This window comes from Cherax quadricarinatus, chromosome 53, assembly GCF_038502225.1.
Source record: "Cherax quadricarinatus isolate ZL_2023a chromosome 53, ASM3850222v1, whole genome shotgun sequence".
In the NCBI taxonomy this organism is placed as follows: Eukaryota; Metazoa; Arthropoda; class Malacostraca; order Decapoda; family Parastacidae; genus Cherax; species Cherax quadricarinatus.
In genome coordinates, this window is record NC_091344.1 from 23,600,493 (window position 1) to 23,619,634 (window position 19,142).

The 19,142-nt window shown below is 42.7% G+C and overlaps 1 protein-coding gene across 1 annotated transcript; it reads left to right on the forward strand.

Annotated features, from left to right (window-relative positions):
* Positions 1–2,977: 2,977 nt before the first annotated feature.
* LOC128692296 (sulfoquinovosidase-like) lies at positions 2,978–18,903 on the forward strand. The gene is made up of 13 exons (XM_070096266.1): positions 2,978–3,026; positions 4,245–4,407; positions 5,560–5,754; positions 6,212–6,419; positions 7,182–7,320; positions 7,601–7,921; positions 9,125–9,405; positions 10,198–10,357; positions 11,973–12,127; positions 13,915–14,064; positions 16,904–17,035; positions 17,168–17,289; positions 18,009–18,903. The coding sequence occupies exons 1-13, from the start codon at positions 2,980–2,982 to the stop codon at positions 18,222–18,224; spliced, it is 2,289 nt and encodes a 762-aa protein (XP_069952367.1). The 5' UTR covers positions 2,978–2,979; the 3' UTR covers positions 18,225–18,903.
* Positions 18,904–19,142: the final 239 nt, after the last annotated feature.

Sequence of the window (19,142 nt, forward strand, 5' to 3'; positions counted from 1 at the left end):
TCGGCCTATTACTACCTATGTTAAGGTCTTAGGTCTACATTATTATAATCTACAGTTGCCTTAGTAAACCTAATATTAATATACTAACAGTAAAACTACCTACTCCTTCCCTGAAGGGTAAATCTATAAATTAAATAAGCTTGTTAGGTAAGACACATATGCAACAGTTAGACAACTTTATTCCGAAACGTTTCGCCTACACAGTAGGCTTCTTCAGTCGAATACAGAAAGTAGGCAGGAACAGTAGAGATGTGAAGACGATGTAATCAGTCCATCACCCTTAAAGTCGTAGAATTTGAGGTTGTCAGTCCCTCGGCCTGGAGAAGTTCAGTTCCATAGGAACTATGGAACTGAACTTCTCCAGGCCGAGGGACTGACAACCTCAAATTCTACGACTTTAAGGGTGATGGACTGATTACATCGTCTTCACATCTCTACTGTTCCTGCCTACTTTCTGTATTCGACTGAAGAAGCCTACTGTGTAGGCGAAACGTTTCGGAATAAAGTTGTCTAACTGTTGCATATGTGTCTTACCTAACAACCTGTCGGTATTGTATACCATTTTGATGTTAAATAAGCTTACCAATAATCCATGCCAACTAGAGAATGCTTTGTTTTGGGTGGGTATAAGGGCCACCCTGCTCAGCCATTCCATTATGGCCATGCCGGATCTGTCCTGTGGAACTTTAGGGACCAAATAAGTTTCCACAACACCTGTACAACAGTTTGGTATCTTTTTTGATGAAACTTGTCGCCTACACAGTAGGCTTCATCAGTCAGATACAGAGGTAGCAGGTGTAGTACTGAAATAGAGGTGATATAATCAGTCCAACAACCTTGGAGAAAAAGTATTTGAGGTGGTCAGTCCCTCAGCCTGGAGAAGAGTTCAGCTCCATGGAGCTGAACTCTTCTGACATAATCAGACTGAGGGACTGACCGCCACAAATACTTTTTCTCCACTACACCTGTTGAATCTGTATCAGGACTGAAGAAGTCACTCGTGGCTATACGTTCCTCTAATAAATGTCCTGAACTGTACTTAAATGTCTTTTTCAACAACATTTTGACATAGTCTCTGTTTGCATTAACATAAAAAAAACTGATTTACTTTCCCGTTTTCTTTCATCTCAGAAAAGAAGGAACGTAAACATTGAGATGAAGGAGGAAGAACGACTGGACGCCATCACATGAAAGGATCATCCTGGATTCCCACTCTATTTCTGCACCATTGCAAGCTCCTGATGATGTGTTGATTGCAACACGAAAGGGCATAGAGTTACATTTCAACTTCTCCCCTCAGGGGTTATTTTGCATCATGTGTGGCTCGTGCCCCCAGGTCATTACCCCGTGGGTACCCCCGTGGACACCTACCACCTCCCCCTCGGTCCCCGGGGGTGACACCGCTCAGAACATCTGTCAATGCTTACAAAATAATTTCATTTACATTGTTTTCCTGGAGTCGTGTTTGTTTGGCACTTCAAGCACTGAATAAAACTACTAAGAGTGCATTTTGCAAGTAGTTTTTTGTTATAATATCCTAGGTATCAACTGTGTGTGTTGCGGGAACCCACAGTGTGTTGCGGGAACCTACAGTGTGTGTGTTGCGGGAACCCACAATGTGTGTGTTGCGGGAACCTACAATGTGTGTGTTGCGGGGACCTACAGTGTGTGTGTGTTGCGGGGACCCACAGTGTTTGTGTTGCAGGGACCTACAGTGTGTGAGTGTGTTGCGGGGACCCACAGTGTGTGTGTTGCGGGGACCTACAGTGTGTGTGTGTGTTGCGGGGACCCACAGTGTGTGTGTTGCGGGGACCTACAGTGTGTGAGTGTGTTGCGGGGACCTACAGTGTGTGTGTGTGTGTTGCGGGGACCTACAGTGTGTGTGTATGTTGTGGGGATCTACAGTGTGTGTGTGTTGCGGGGACCTATAGTGTGTGTGTGTTGCGGGGACCTACAGTGTGTGTGTGTGTTGCGGGGACCTACAGTGTGTGAGTTGCGGAGACCTACAGTGTGTGTGTGTTGCGGGGACCTACAGTGTGTGTGTGTTGCGGGGACCTACAGTGTGTGTGTGTGTTGCGGGGACCTACAGTGTGTGTGTGTTGCGGGGACCTACAGTGTGTGTGTGTTGCGGGGACCTACAGTAGTAGGAAACTGACTTGTCTGGTTTTTAGGTCAGTTTGGCCACCATCTACTACTGTTATTACTGTTACTTCTTATTAATTCACTTTGGAACAGGAGCTATGCTCTGTCAATGTGGAACAGGAGCTATGTTCTGTCACTGTGGGACAGGAGCTATGTTCTGTCACTGTGGAACAGGAGCTATGTTCTGTCACTGTGGGACAGGAGCTATGTTCTGTCACTGTGGAACAGGAGCTATGTTCTGTCACTGTGGGACAGGAGCTATGTTCTGTCACTGTGGGACAGGAGCTATGTTCTGTCAATGTGGAACAGGAGCTATGTTCTGTCACTGTGGGACAGGAGCTATGTTCTGTCACTGTGGAACAGGAGCTATGTTCTGTCACTGTGGGACAGGAGCTATGCTCTGTCACTGTGGAACAGGAGCTATGTTCTGTCACTGTGGGACAGGAGTTACGCTCTGTCACTGCCTGTGGCGTTGGGATGAAACCCGCGTAAACAACAAACAGTGAGTCGCAGCTGGTGAACCTTCCACACTTTCCCATTTTCCCCCTTCCCTTGTGCTCCGTAAATCCAATACCTTTTCCTTTCCCCCAAATCCTTCATTCTTTCCCCCTCTTCACCCCTGCTCTGGTCAGGGACCGGATCGTGGGGGCAATAACCCCCCTTTCCGAATTCAACAACAGGTAGGCAAATATACCTGTTCACTGTCTTCCCCACTCACCCTTACCTTCACCCCTCCTGTGGGTATTGTGCAATGATAAGAGCGAGTGAGAACACAGCAGATGTGGGTAGGTGGTGTGGGCTACACTGCCTCCATCCCCTGTTAGTGTGACTTTGTCAATGGTCCAAGTCGGACCGAAACGTCGTCGTAAGCTTCTGTCTTTTATGTGTATCGTTCCAGTCACGGTATTGTGCCTTTTTGTTATTTATTTCCCAACACTCTACTACATTACTGCACTACGTAAGGTTCTTTTATAATAACGCTCTTACAGTCTTCTTTCCTAATTTAAGATTTGTTAAAAAGACGCTGTGCTGAAGAAATCATCATTTAAAGACAACGTTTCGCTAGGCGTCGATGCCTTTTGAGTCACTGTCCCGAAGATGGTCGTCACCGTGCGAAATGTTGTCATTTAGAGAAAATTTGTCCCCCCCAGAAGTTTTTTGCTCAATTAATCGGCAATCTTTTCCTTTCCAAAATAACCATTACTTTATTTCTTAATTTATTGTCCTGTTTGACGAATTACTATAGTTACCTAGCTCCCCTGTCTGTCCCTTTTACTCGCATTAGTTGTGAACAATACACAACCCGCATATAAGAGAGAGAGAAGCTTATGACGCTGTTTCGGTCCGATTTGGACCATTTACAAGCCACAAGGTTCTCTATTCTCTGTACGGGATATTTGTGCATTGTTCCAGTCACGATATTGGGCCTTTTAATTCTTGTTTAGTTGTGCTTATTAATCCAGGTTCACCCCTAGCTCTGTTTAGTTTACAAACTTGATGTAATAGTGTCCTTGAAGCACCGTCTCCACTACCGTGCTGCCTTCATTCCAGACTGTATTGATGACGAGGTTGTTCCTTCATTCCAGATTATATTGATGAAGAGGTCGTTCCTAGATCTACTCATTATTTAATGTCTCTCCCCGCAATATGTCTCTACCTGCACGAGAAGAAACTGATTTTTTAGGGAGATAGCTGCATAAAAATTCCTTTTTTCTGTATATAGGGGTAGGCTAATCCGAGATATGGAAATTCTTGAAAGACAGTAACTGCAACTCTGCTGGAACGAAATCCTTGAAGCTGACGTAGCTAATGAACTCTTGCTGGAATATCTGGAATATCCTCTGTTGTAGCCTTCCAGCTCAGGCTAACAGATTCCAGCACCTTGTATGAGCCTCATCCTGGAAAATGAAATATGACAGGGAAATATAGTTAGCTTTTGTTCTTATTTTGACTTTTTGAGGGATAATCCTAAGGAATTTACACATACGTTACTTAATATGTTAATTGTACTTACGTAGACCTGTACCTAAATGAACCTACAGCCGTGTCCACTTGTCCTATTTCTTGCTGGAGAAATCACCATTTTGTTTACCAATTAACAGAAAATTTCACGACCAACTTAAGAGCATCCTTATGGCAGACACATCTTCAGGATGCTCTCAGGTTCTTGGCATCCTTTTGCTGCTGACGGCGACGCTGACGAACGCTGACCTTAGCTTAGTAACCACTGAAGGGGAGTTTGTCATCAGCTTCGATGGTAATGAGGTAAGTGTCGAGTTCAGAGCATATTGAGTGAGACAGGTTCATGGGGCACAGGTTCATGGTTCATGGGATGTGGTTATGTTTCCTTGCACCTGTTGACCCTGTGTACCTACAGTAAGTAGGTAAGACCTCTGGCTGTCTTCAAGAAGGCACTGGACAGGCGCCTAAAGTCAGTACCTGACCAGCCGGGCTGTGGTTCGTACGTCAGTTTGCCTGCGGCCAGTAGTAACAGCCTGGTTAATCAGACCTTGATCCACCACGAGGCCTGGTCACAGACCGGGCCGCGGGGACGTTGACCCCCGAAACCCTCTCCAGGCATATTCCAGGTATCCAGGTACCAGAGTGTTAGTTGGCTGTCTGTTGTGGGGTTGCATCCTGGGCAGACATTTAAAAAAACCCAATGGAAATAAGCCAGACAGTGTGATGACAGTGGCTTTCTTGAGATATACTGGATTTATTAACCCTCCGAGTTAATAGAACGAATAGTGTGATTGCTTTGTATTTGCGAAAGTGCCACCAAAATTAAATTTTATGTGAAAAGGCCTTCATAGCTTGTGCTGTTTGATTCTGGAAGGACTTTTTCAATGGCATTTGCCAAAAATGTTATTACTGTGCATAAAATATTTTTATAAGCGGGCTAATTTACTGTAAATATCTTCTACTTATGTAAACATATCAATGTTCGGAGAAATAAAATAGTTAATGCACAATTTCAAAAGACGATAGTTTTCTATGAATTTTCAAAGAAAACTGTTTCTTTTAAGATAGACCTTTGAAATATTTTCTTTTCCATCGGTTATTTGATTGAGTCTGGTAATTAAGATGGCAGGCTCAGAGTTAGCATCGGTAGAAAAGCAGGCAGCGGTCTGGCTCCGCGAGATGACTCTAATTTTGGTTTTTAATCCGTGAAGATAAGCATTATAAGAAAGTTAATTACTGTGACTTATTTCCGATGAGGCCCTCTTGTCCTCTCCCAAAATGCGACCAACACCAAACAGTCCACTGACACCTGGGTACTTATTTACTGTTAGGTGAACAGGGGCGGCAGGCGTAAGGAAACATGCCCAACGCCTTTACTCCCACAACAGTCAACTCGCCTGCCGTTAAGTGTCAGGAGATTTGCATGTTGCTCCCATGTTGCTATGTCCTCTACAGGTGTTCCATCATACCATCGTGGACCCCATCATCTGGGTGGGATATGGGAGCACCAACTTCACCGAGTCTCTAGGCAACTTCGAGGTGGAGGATGAGGTGCTGACGAAGGTGCCCCTCGTGCAGTTCGAGGTGGCAGACAACTCTCCAGATTTAATCACCTTGCATCTGCAGCCAGCCGAGTCTGACACTGTCGATGTGAGTCTTAGTGAATAAGACACATGTGCAATACCTTGGTATCCATAAAGATACCTAGGTGTTGCACATGTGTCTTTTTTATCACCTTCTTGGTAATGCATGCCAAGCTCCCTGTGTGTACAATTTTTACAATTTTCCAAGCTCCCTGTGTGTACGATTCTTACCATACTCAATCACGCGGGATGGAAAACCATCCCGTGTGATCGAGTCCAACAGTAAAGCCATCCTACACAATATAATGTGACGGAGGAGCACTGGGGGCAGGCCTACTGGGTCATACTATATGACCCAGTAGGAAGATATACACAGTTCAATATAAGTCTTGAACTGTATATATGTGTCTTCACTTACATACTGTCGGTATCACCATATCTTCCCAGTTACAACTCACAGCCGATCGAACTGGCGTGACTAATTTTGACACGAAGTAAAATGCTCATTTCTTCCGCCTTGATAGATAACGTTGGTCGTGAAAGTAGACTCACAGGCCGACGACTCTCCGTCAGTGTTGATGCACACAGAGTACAGCATCGACAACAACACCTTCAACCGCATATGGGTGAGATTCTCCGCCGAGCAAGACGAGCAGGTGTGGGGAGGTGGGGAGCAGTACACGTACCTCAACCTGAGGGGGCATTACTTTCCCATCTGGACGAGCGAGCAAGGTACGTCTGCTGCGAACGTTGGGTTTCCAACGATTTAATCAATCACCTGAGGATTGGATCCCCCTATCTTATCTTAAAGTTATGGAAGTTATTAGATAAATTACGTAAATTAAGTTATTTTTACACTGCGTGATTTTAAGAGGAGTTAGGTTAATTTATGCTTGATTAAACTGTTAGGGTATATTAGATTAAGTTAAGTTAGGTTAGGGTGCTAAGATAAGTAAAGTTACGATAAGTAAAGTTAGGTTAGGTTGCTAGCTTAATTTTTGGTCAGACACAGAATAAAAAAAGCACAATACCGTGACTGAAACAATACACAAATAACCCGCACATAGGAGAAAGAAACCAATGACGGCGTTACGGTCCGACTTGGATCATTAACTAGCGGGTTGAGAGCACATCATCTAGTGACCTTTTTCTTCTACTGGAAAGTTAGTTCCTTGTTTTAACTAGCCGTTCAACTGCGTATGTTAATTTTTAATGTTAGTTAAGTAACGTGTGAATTGAAGAAGAGCAGCGTAAAGGCACATAAGACTCTTCACTGCTAGAAAGAAAGTCTTAAGACAGTAACTCTCTGGCAGACTTGGAGTAAAGAGGGGCATAGATGGAGCCCCTGAGAGATACAGTCAAGACAATGTCCAATGTTTTATATAATGGAAAGAAGCGTAATAATCACACGTTCTCCAAAAAAAAGTGTTATTTAATGTTCTTTACATAATCTTTAAGTTATGAGAGTTAGTGACCTTGGATGACCTCCTGCAGGAGTGGGGAGAGACGGGGGGATAATAGCCAACATATCTGACCTAGATGGAGGTGCTGGAGGTCACTACTACACTACCTACTGGCCCCAGGCTTCCTTCCTCTCCTCCAGGAGATACTCCATCATCATCTCCAGTTACAGGTGAGTCAGTCATCGAGTCCTACTGGACTCCAGGAGTCTTTCTTTCCTGCAGGAATCTTACTTTCCTCCAGGACACTTCCTCTCATCCAGGACTTTTCCTCTTTTCTATTTTTTTATATTTCGGGTTTCTTTCATGAATCCAATATATTCTGTCTGCGTCAGACAGTTCTTTTATCAGTCAGGTTAATTTTTCTGTTAGGAATTCGGTATTTCAGTTTCTCCCTCCCTCCCCCTACTCCATCTCTCATTTCCTCACCCCTTCCTTTATTCTCTCCATCAGTTATATGGTATTGAACTTCACGGAAGAGGCGAGGCACGAAGTGTACATTCACAGCCTTCTCTTCGACGCTACCATGGTGTGGGGGTCAAGTCTCCTGAAGACTGTACAAGTTGTCACCACCAGACTGGGTCCTCAACCACTCCTCCCAGACTGGATCCTCACTGGCACCTGTCTGGCTCAGCAGCGTGGCACCCAGGAGGTAAGGTCGCCTCCAGGAAGAGAAGGAGGCTTCCATGAAGGAAATATCACGTCAAGGAGAGTAAGGTCTTCCAGGAAAATAAGCTGCCTCAAAGGTAAGGCAAGTTCTATACAGGCAAAGTCGTCACCAGACTAGAACGAAGCTCACAAGACGCTAAGGTCAGCTAATTTCGAACAGTGACAAATCGTATTGTGCTAATGCAATTAACTCAATTTACCTTATTCCTGATATATCTCCTTTTACTGTAATCGATTTTCACAGTGTTGAATTACTTAGGTAATTTACACATGTTACTATACACGATAATTTGCGTAACAATATTTATGCGTACTTGTACCTAAATAAACTTAATCTTCCTGCCTCTGGTCGCTGCCTAGTCTCTAACTAGTAAATTTGCTGGTGAATTCAGGCAGGGGCAGAGTAAGCATAACCTACAATAGGTTCCAGCTGATGTCTTTCAGTTGTTGCTATGTATGGAGCCTGCCTCCACTACATCGCCTTCCCAAACTATTCCACTTACTGTGTGTGTGTATATATATATATATATATATATATATATATATATAGTATATATATATATATATATATATATATATATATATATATATATATATATATATATATATATATATATATATATATATATATATATATATACATGTATATATAACAATTTATCTTTCGTTTTTCTATCTCCATATGGGTTATTTACTAATCATTAACAAGTGTTCATTACACTTTAGTTATCCATAAAGAGAGAGATAGAGAGACTATTTTTTATTTGGATTATTTTAGGTTAAATAAAATATTAAGATTAATAATAAGGAGTATCTATTTCGATTAATAAATAATTTATCTTAGGTTGGCCACACGTCTTGCCCTTGACACTCCTCTCTCTCTCTCTCTCTCTCTCTCTCTCTCTCTCTCTCTCTCTCTCTCTCTCTCTCTCTCTCTCTCTCTCTCTCTCTCTCTCTCTCTCTCTCTCTCTCTCTCTCTCTCTCTCTCTCTCTCTCTCTCTCTCTCTATCTATCTATCTCTCTCTCTCTATCTCTCTCTCTCTCTCTCTCTCTCTCTCTCTCTCTCTCTCTCTCTCTCTCTCTCTCTCTCTCTCTCTCTCTCTCTCTCTCTCTCTCTTTCTCTCTCTATCTATCTATCTATCTATCTATCTGGTTTAGAAAGACACGTAAACAAACACTATAACATATTTATTAGAAAACGTTTCGGTCCTGGGACCGAAGTGATCAAGGTCCCAGGACCGAAACGTTTTCTAATAAATATGTTTTAGTGTTTGCTTACGTGTCTTTCTAAACCAACTTGTCGGTGTATATTACCAAGGTTTATACCATCTATCTATCTCAACCCTTCACTCCTGTGTCCTCTTCTGTAGACCTGAACGTGACGATACAAGACCTGCTCGAGGAAGGCGTGCGAGTTATGGCCTACATCAACCCTCACCTCATAGAAGGCAGCGACATGTTCTTGGAGGCTGCTTCCCTCGGCTACCTCATGAGGGACGCCGACGGGCAGCCCTACAGGCAGGACTTCGGCGGGTTCCTTGCAGGCACGATAGATCTCTTCAACTCGGAGGCCAAAGACTGGTACAGAGGTGAGATACTTGCACACACACACACACACACACATATATACACACACACACACACACACACACACACACACACACACACACACACACACACACACACACACACACACACACACACACACACACACACACACACACACACTGCCCTTCTGTGTCTATTTGTAATTCACAGCACAATATTTTCAACTGCTTTATCGTCTTTATTATGCCTACGATACCCATCCTGTGGGCAGAAGTCAAAAGCTTACAGAGACCCACAATAGGGTCCAGCGACTGGAACACTAAGACCAGTCCCTGGACCCATTATATTATTTAAAATCCCTAATATAATACCAAATATACCTCATATAATACTCGATATTTAACCAAGTGTTCTCAAAATAAGGTGGCCTGGTGACACCAGCCTTTCAACCAGATACAGAGAATGGATTGTTGGCAGCAGGAGTGACGAGGTAAAGATGTAGTCAGTCCATCAACCTTGGAGAAATAGTTTTAGGTAGTCAGTCCCTCAGCCTGAAGTGTCCCAGCTCAGGATGACGGATTTCAACACTCTATATGAATACCCATCCTGTGTGATGGAATATGACATTGAAACGCATCCTGTGTGATGGAATAGCACAGTGAAACCCATTCTGTGTGATGGTATACGATAAGCAAACTCATTCTGTGTAACATACTATGAGAGGAAAACACGGCTAGCACTTGTTTTATACTATGCAACTATCACATAGACTAGTGCAAGCATCACACTGCAGACGCATCCAATTTTGCCTTAATTTTTTTTTTTTTGTACAGACGAGATGATCAGGAACATGGTGGAACTGGGACTAGGTGGATGGATGGCAGACTTCGGAGAATACACTCCACTAGATATGCTCACTTCTGATCCCCTCCACGACCTTGAGGCTGAAGAACGCCACAACCAGCTGCCGGTGCAGTGGGCCAGCTGCAACAGGTTAGTTCTGGTAAAGGGAAGCACAAATTTCAGTGCTGCAGAACGAGGTTTTATTGCAACAAATTTGTTCAATCTTTCCCATACCTCCTGCATCCCGCTGACATGACAAAGTTCGACACAGAGCGAAACATTACCCTGAAAATCTTGTTCTGGAACATGTCTTTCTGCCTTCTTGTGTACAGTACAACGTTGCTCATAGTTTACGAAATCGTAATGACACGACTGCAAACAAACCATACCACGGGTGGGGTTAGAACCCGCGATCAGTTACAAAACTCCAGACCGACGCGTTAGCCATTGGCCCAGTGGTTAACGCGTCGGTCTGGAGTTTTGTGACTCTCTGATCGCGGGTTCTAACCCCACCCGTGGTATGGTTGGTTTTTTCTTTAATACAACGTTACACCTAGGTCAGCACCCTAGAAACTAGGCTCTATCTAATCTACCTAACACACGAAAAATAAACCAACCCACAACTACCTTCCAAACCCACTAAACTAATGCTGGTTGCTTAACCGGGTTTAAAGCCTGTCTACCACACGAGAGGTCGCCTGTTCACCACCGGTCAAGAATACTTTAATACCTAAAATATGGATTAAGGATAAATTATCAGTGTATATACATAGAGATATGCATACCTTTCTGTGTATATGTATATCCTGTGACCTCTAATGTATCATTAAAGAGTCGAGACGGCAAACATCTGCCTATATAATTTCAAATTTCATCTAAGGTTTTGAGTCTATGTGACCATTGACAGAATGATAGTAGAATGATAGAAGAATGATGGAATTATGGTAAAATGATAGAATAATTATAAGAGAAAGATAGAAGAATGATAGAAAAATGATAGAATGATAGAATTATAGTAGGATAATAGTTTAATTATAAAAGAATGATAGTAGAATGATAGAAGATAGCACAATGACAGAAGATTGCAGAATGATAGAAGATAGCAGAATGATAAAAGATAGTAGAATGATATAATTATGGTATAATTCTATCAGAATCAGGTTTCAGAAATTGTTGACCCCCGGAACACCTTCCAGGTGCTCCGGGGGTCAACGCCCCCAGCGGCCCTGACCAGACCAGGTTAAGTTGACATAGTTATTTGCGTTGTGACCATGACTAACTTAGCAACAATTAGAGCGGTAGAAAGCATTCGTTAAGGCAACGTTTCGCTCTCCTTGAGTGAAACGTTACCTCTTGTTCTAATTACCTCGGTGTTATCCATGTTTGTGTCTGTGTAGCTGCCCAGCCGCCACTTGCTGAAGAAAAAGGCGAAATGCAGGCCGTCATTATGACAACGTTTCGCTCTGTGCAAAGTTCTATAAAGCTCTACACAAAGTGTGACTTTGTAAATGGACCAAGTCAGGCCGAAACGTCGTGGTCAGCTCCTCTCTCCCATGTGCGGGTTATTATTACTATTATTATTATTATTATTATTATTATTATTATTATTATTATTATTATTATTATTATTATTATTATTATTATTATTAAGCCCTAAACCTCCTCCAATATAAAGGGGTGAGATCAGTTGGCAGCCTCCGGCATCCATCTCGCCAAATTCGAAGCCCCTGAGAGCAAACTCTAAAGGAGAAATCTCTCTACCCAGGGAGGTGCTGGAGGCGTCTGGCCAGCTGGGGCATGTAGTGCCCTTCATGAGGTCTGGAGGCCTGGGGTCCTCGAAGTACCAGGTGCTGGCGTGGGCAGGAGACCAGAATGTGGATTGGTCTCTGGGTGATGGAGTGGCTTCGACTGTCATAGCTGGTAAGTACCGAGGGAGAGGAAGTGGAGGTGTTTACCTGGAGTTTACCTGGAGAGAGTTTCGGGGGTCAACGCCCCCGCGGCCCGGTCTGTGACCAGGCCTCTGGATGCTGTACTACGTCTGAAGGAGGGGAGATAATGGGGGAAGGTTGATTCCAGGAAGGGGAAAGCAACTTCAGTTTTATGGATCAAGAATTCACAATAACTCTTCGGTAACTGTTATTAAGGCTTTTGTTAGAAAATGTAAAGTGCATTTGTTGACGCCTTTCCTGTGCCTTTGTTAATATTATTATTGTTGTTATTCTTATTGCTGTTATTTCGTAATTATATTCATTATAACTACTTAAAATTATGTGATGTTACATCAGAAAGCCATGATCAGTTATGGTTCATTCTCCCTGGTGAACCATCACTGTACCTCTCTCCTGTACCACTGAACCATCACTGTACCTCTCTCCTGTACCACTGAACCATCACTGTACCTCTCTCCTGTATCACTGAACCATCATTGTACCTCTCTCCTGTATCACTGAACTATCACTGTACCTCTCTCCTGTATCACTGAACTATCACTGTACCTCTCTCCTGTACCACTGAACCATCACTGTACCTCTTTCCTGTATCACTGAACCATCATTGTACCTCTCTCCTGTATCACTGAACCATCACTGTACCTCTCTCCTGTATCACTGAACCATCACTGTACCTCTCTCCTGTATCACTGAACCATCACTGTACCTCTCTCCTGTACCACTGAACCATCACTGTACCTCTTTCCTGTATAACTGAACCATCATTGTACCTCTCTCCTGTACCACTGAACCATCACTGTACCTCTCTCCTGTACCACTGAACCATCACTGTACCTCTCTCCTGTAGCACTGAACCATCACTGTACCTCTCTCCTGTAGCACTGAACCATCACTGTACCTCTTTCCTGTATCACTGAACCATCATTGTACCTCTCTCCTGTACCACTGAACCATCACTGTACCTCTCTCCTGTACCACTGAACCATCACTGTACCTCTCTCCTGTACCACTGAACCATCACTGTACCTCTCTCCTGTAGCACTGAACCATCACTGTACCTCTCTCCTGTACCACTGAATTATCACTGTACCTCTCTCCTGTATTACTGAACCATCACTGTACCTCTCACCTGTATCACTGAACCATCACTGTACCTCTCTCCTGTATCACTGAACTATCACTATACCTCTCTCCTGTACCACTGAACTATCACTGTACCTCTCTCCTGTACCACTGAACTATCACTGTGCCTCTCTCCTGTACCACTGAACTATCACTGTACCTTTCTCTTGTACCACTGAACCATTACTGTACATATCTCCTGTACCACTGAACCATTACTGTACCTCTCTCTCCTGTACCACTGAACCATTACTGTACCTCTCTCTCCTGTACCACTGAACCATTACTGTACCTCTCTCTCCTGTACCACTGAACCATTACTGTACCTCTCTCTCCTGTACCACTGAACCATTACAGTACCTCTCTCTCCTGTACCACTGAACCATTACTGTACCTCTCTCTCCTGTACCACTGAACCATTACTGTACCTCTCTCCTGTACCACTGAACCATTACTATACCTCTCTCCTGTATCACTGAACCATCACTGTACCTCTCTCTCCTGCACCACTGAACCATCACTGTACCTCTCTCCTGTATCACCGAACCATCACTGTACCTCCCTCCTGTATCACTGAACCATCACTGTACCTCCCTCCTGTATCACTGAACCATCATTGTACCTCTCTCTCTGTAGCGTTGAACCTGGGTATGAGCGGGATGGGCATCACCCACTTCGACATAGGCGGATACACAACAATGCCTCCACTGATGGTGAGAAGCAAGGAACTCTTCCTCAGGTCTGCTGAGTACGCTGTCTTCACTCCTGTCATGAGGACACATGAGGGTGAGTAGAACCCTCTAAATACTCCATTTAGGACTCACTAGGGTTAGTACACGTCCCTGAGAGAAGTACTCTAGTTAGGACTCATTAGGGTTAGTACCTGTCCCTTAGAGAAGTAATCCAGTTAGGACTCAGTAGGGTTAGCACACGTCCCTGAGGGAAGTACTCGAGGCAGGAGTACCCAAAAAGTTGAGTACATGCCCCGGAGAGAAAGTAATTAACTCATTAGTACTCATCAATAAGGCCTAAATAAATGGCATAGGCCTATGAATATTTAGGCAGCGCCAGAAAAAAATATTTAGCACTTTTAATTGAAATAAACACATATAGCGCCAGAAATAAATTCTCTACGTCAGCAAAATTCTGAAACAAGCATTAAAAATAACTCTCTGATGAATAAACAGAAGAATGGACGAGGACTCGAACCGTGAGCCTGGCAATACCAAGCCCAACACAGTGCCACTGAGCCAAAAAATAGTTCATTACGACATAAATTTATGCATATCTATTTCAACTTGACTGGAAAATGGCACATTTATCTGAAGCACTGAAGATGGTCGAAAGAATAACAGAAATGTGAATATTAGAAGAAGAGCACAAGATACATTCACTGTCCAGCTTATTCTATCAGTTATTGTCTAACTCACACTGACAGTCAATCTAAAGGTCAAAAACGCCACCTTTGGACTGGCAGGAACTGCGTTACGTCAGGCCGATGGGGCAGCCTCTTCACCCTCCCCATGTCTTCCAAACAAAGACGTACTATTGGTAATTTTTACCTGTATACACAATATCAAGGCGCGTCTCTGCTGACTTTCAAATGGGAAGGAAAAACTACATAAAAATCAATGGTGGTTGTAAACATGCTAACTACCACCACGTATAAATAACCAGCACAAGAGAGAGAGAATATCTTGTGACGGTGTTTAGGTCCGTCTCGGAGCATTTACAAGTCATGTAAATCTCTACTCTATGTATGGATTATTTGTGTATTATTTTGGTTTTGAAAATAATAATAATAATAATAATAATAATAATAATAATAATAATAATAATAATAATAATAATAATAATAATAATAATAATAATTATTATTATTATTATTATTATTATTATTATTATTATCATTATTATTATTATTATTATTATTATTATTATTATTATTATTATTATTATTATTATTATTATTATTATTATAATTATATTACACATACAAGCTAGCTATCAGGAGTCCAAAAAATGTGCAATCTTTAAAATTTTAATGTTATCTATAGTCTAGGTACCTATTTACGCTATGGGAATGCGTCGTTAGGTACCCAGGACTTGAGAGGTGGTCACACGCTCCTGGTGACCAGCATTTGTAGGTATTTGTCGTAAATAAATAGTTCTGAGAATACACAAGTTGACAGATGTTTTTTATTTCCAACTGTGAGTGCTCGATGTTAGTTGTGGTTGGGTTGTTAGGTTTCAAGCCTGTCGACTGCACGATGATCACTAAGGCTGTATTTTTGCTTCTGCGCCACCGATCAAAATTGCTTTAATTCTGCTTATACTCTGTGAGATATACACCTTTTATCCTGCTTATACTCTGAGGGATATACCCCTTTTATCCTGCTTATACTCTGAGAGATATACCCCTTTTATCCTGCTTATACTCTGAGAGATATACCCCTTTTATCCTGCTTATACTCTGAGAGATATACCCCTTTTATCCTGCTTATACTCTGAGAGATATACCCCTTTTATCCTGCTTATACTCTGAGAGATATACCCCTTTTATCCTGCTTGTACTCTGTGAGATATACCCCTTTTATCCTGCTTATACTCTGAGAGATATACCCCTTTTATCCTGCTTATACTCTGAGAGATATACCCCTTTTATCCTGCTTATACTCTGAGAGATATACCCCTTTTATCCTGCTTATACTCTGAGAGATATACACCTTTTATCCTGCTTATACTCTGAGAGATATACCCCTTTTATCCTGCTTATACTCTGAGAGATATACCCCTTTTATCCTGCTTATACTCTGAGAGATATACCCCTTTTATCCTGCTTATACTCTGTGAGATATACCCCTTTTATCCTGCTTATACTCTGAGAGATATACCCCTTTTATCCTGCTTATACTCTGAGAGATATACCCCTTTTATCCTGCTTATACTCTGAGAGATATACCCCTTTTATCCTGCTTATACTCTGATAGATATACCTCTTTTATCCTGCTTATACTCTGAGAGATATACCCCTTTTATCCTGCTTATACTCTGAGAGATATACCCCTTTTATCCTGCTTATACTCTGAGAGATATACCCCTTTTATCCTGCTTATACTCTGAGAGATATACCCCTTTTATCCTGCTTATACTCTGTGAGATATACCCCTTTTATCCTGCTTATACTCTGAGAGATATACCCCTTTTATCCTGCTTATACTCTGAGAGATATACCCCTTTTATCCTGCTTATACTCTGAGAGATATACCCCTTTTATCCTGCTTATACTCTGAGAGATATACCCCTTTTATCCTGCTTATACTCTGATAGATATACCCCTTTTATCCTGCTTATACTCTGAGAGATATACCCCTTTTATCCTGCTTATACTCTGCTTATACTCTGAGAGATATACACCTCTCAGTGAAGATACGCTTTTAGGCAGACATGTACAGGGATATACTTAATGTATATACATCTAAAGATGTATATCTCGGCGTATATATATTGTTTATGTACAGGTGACAATGCAGTCTTAATGACCCTCGTCCGGTCGACAGGATTTAAACCTAGCTAACTAACTATATAGCCTGTGTGAACATTAAACCTCTTTCTCCATTTCCAGGAAACAAACCAGAGGCCAACCACCAGTACTACTCTGACGAGGACACACTCTTCCAATTCGCTCGTCTTACGCAGATACACTCTAGACTGCTTCCTTATACCAGGTCTCTGATACAGGAACTCTCTACCGCAGGTAAGAAAATCTGGGCCATTTCTATGACCACAATCGTCAATAAATTCTTTGGAGTCATGTTGTTTTAACTTCTTGTTTAGGCGAATGGATGTGGGTTCTAATTGACCTCTTCTTGACCTCTCTGGGTCTTAGGTACGCCGGTACAGCGGCCCCTGTTTCTGGATTTTGAGGAGGATGCCGGTTCGTGGGACATTATGTACCAGTATCTGTATGGTCCTGACCTGCTTGTGGCCCCCGTCATACATAAGGGCCAGGTGAGTTATGCCTCTCCTACGATAGCACGATAACCTAACTGGGTATAGAGATGTGAGAGAGATGTCTAGAGATGAGACGGCTGGGGCAGAACTTGCAGAACAAACTTTAATCGGAAGAAAGAACGTTTCGCTCAGTGTAGAGCTTTATCAAGTCATGCAGAGGTTGCAGATTTGATGAAGCTCTTCACAGAGAGAAAAGTAGTCAAAATAAAATCATATTTTGTAACTCGTGTGTAAATAGAGAAGATAAATGACTATCAACAACTTGAAGGACCTGGCCAGAAAGGCATTCACACCTTTATCGTAAAGGTTTCTGTCCTTGGACCTTGATGATGGCTTCAAATGCATGACGTGATTTGATCAAGGTCCAAGTGAATGCCTTCGTGTCCCAAATGAATGCATTCGTGTCCCAACTGAATGCATTCGTGTCTCTGCCCTCAGATTTGTCAAGAATACTACATTTAATGTATTAAGAAAGGTTTCCTGGATGACCTCGTAATTAACAAACAGAGCCTAGGACATGGGGGGCTACGGTGTATCCTAGGAAGGAGAGAATAGGTCCAGATCCTAGGGGCAATGTAGCTAAGCAAATTATTTGCTAGCCCTTGTATCATGGTAATAACTTGTGAGATGGTGACCGGCTAACTCTGGCTCCTTCTAAAGGAGACGCAAATGGTGTATGTAACTGGTCTGTTAACGCTCTCAAATTTCTTCTGCAGGAGACGCAGACGGTGTACTTACCTGGAGGAGGGTCTGGTTGGGTGTACTTCTGGGAAGTGACGGAAGAGGCGGTGGTAGGACCTGTCACTGTCACAGTCCCCGTCCCCATGGGCTACCCTGCTGTCTACTACAGGAAGGACTCTCCCTGGCAGCCACTCTTTCAGGAAATCGCACAAGAGTTCGGCCTGGCTACAGAGGGGACATCGGTGCTCTAATCCACGGCTGTTCCTGTATTTTAAGGGATTGTTTATGGAGAGAGAGCTGGAAACCCTATCAAGAATACAAATGCACAATACCGTGACTGGAACAATTCCGTGAATGGTACAATACCGTGACTGGAACAATACACAAACAACCCGCACATGTGCTGGTTGTTTGTGTATTGTAACCCTATGTTTATAGAAATAAATTCGTGTAGGGTTTATTGATTTCAAGGACTGATGGTGGTAACCAAGGCCAGATTATTTTTTTTCGTTTTGACCATCAAAGAGATCAGCAGACTTCTTTAAGACCACTACTCAAGGTTTTGAGTGTCTCCCTTCATCACACTAAAGGGAAGAGTCTTCGTGAAGGAAGTTACACGGAGACCAGGGCTCATGTGACGCTGGAAATCTGACCAATACCTACACAAATACATAACGTTTCTCACTGTAACTGTTGGTGTAAGTATTGGTTCTCCATCAATCCTTGAGCTGAGGTCGGACACACACACACACACACACACACACACACACACACACACACACACACACACACACACACACACACACACACACACACACACACACACACACACACACACACACACACACGGGTACAAGGTCTCAAAAATAAAATTTCTTTATTCTGCCTCAAATCAACCGATTTGCGACAGAGAGACAGCCAGGCCCATCATCTATATCTTTCTTTTGCCTTGCAACCCAGATTGTCTTACATATACAAATGCCAGACAGACGCTGGATATACACACTGAGAGATGTATTTCTCTCAGCGTATATATGCTGAGAGATTACTTTAATACCTATTTAAGGCATTAAAGTATTCTTGTCTGGTGATGGAAAGGTCACCTTGCAACCTTAATGACCCTCGTGTAATAAAATAAACTTTAAACCCCATTAACCATCGCGATAGAC

Excerpts from the sequence above, each read along its gene's own strand:
- LOC128692296 (XM_070096266.1), top strand. The coding sequence starts at position 2,980 with ATGGTCCAAGTCGGACCGAAACGTCGTCGTAAGCTTCTGTCTTTTAT. Across the intron at positions 9,406-10,197 it reads GGCCAAAGACTGGTACAGAG|ACGAGATGATCAGGAACATG; the intron begins GTGAGATACTTG and ends TTTTTTGTACAG. Across the intron at positions 12,128-13,914 it reads GGCTTCGACTGTCATAGCTG|CGTTGAACCTGGGTATGAGC; the intron begins GTAAGTACCGAG and ends CTCTCTCTGTAG.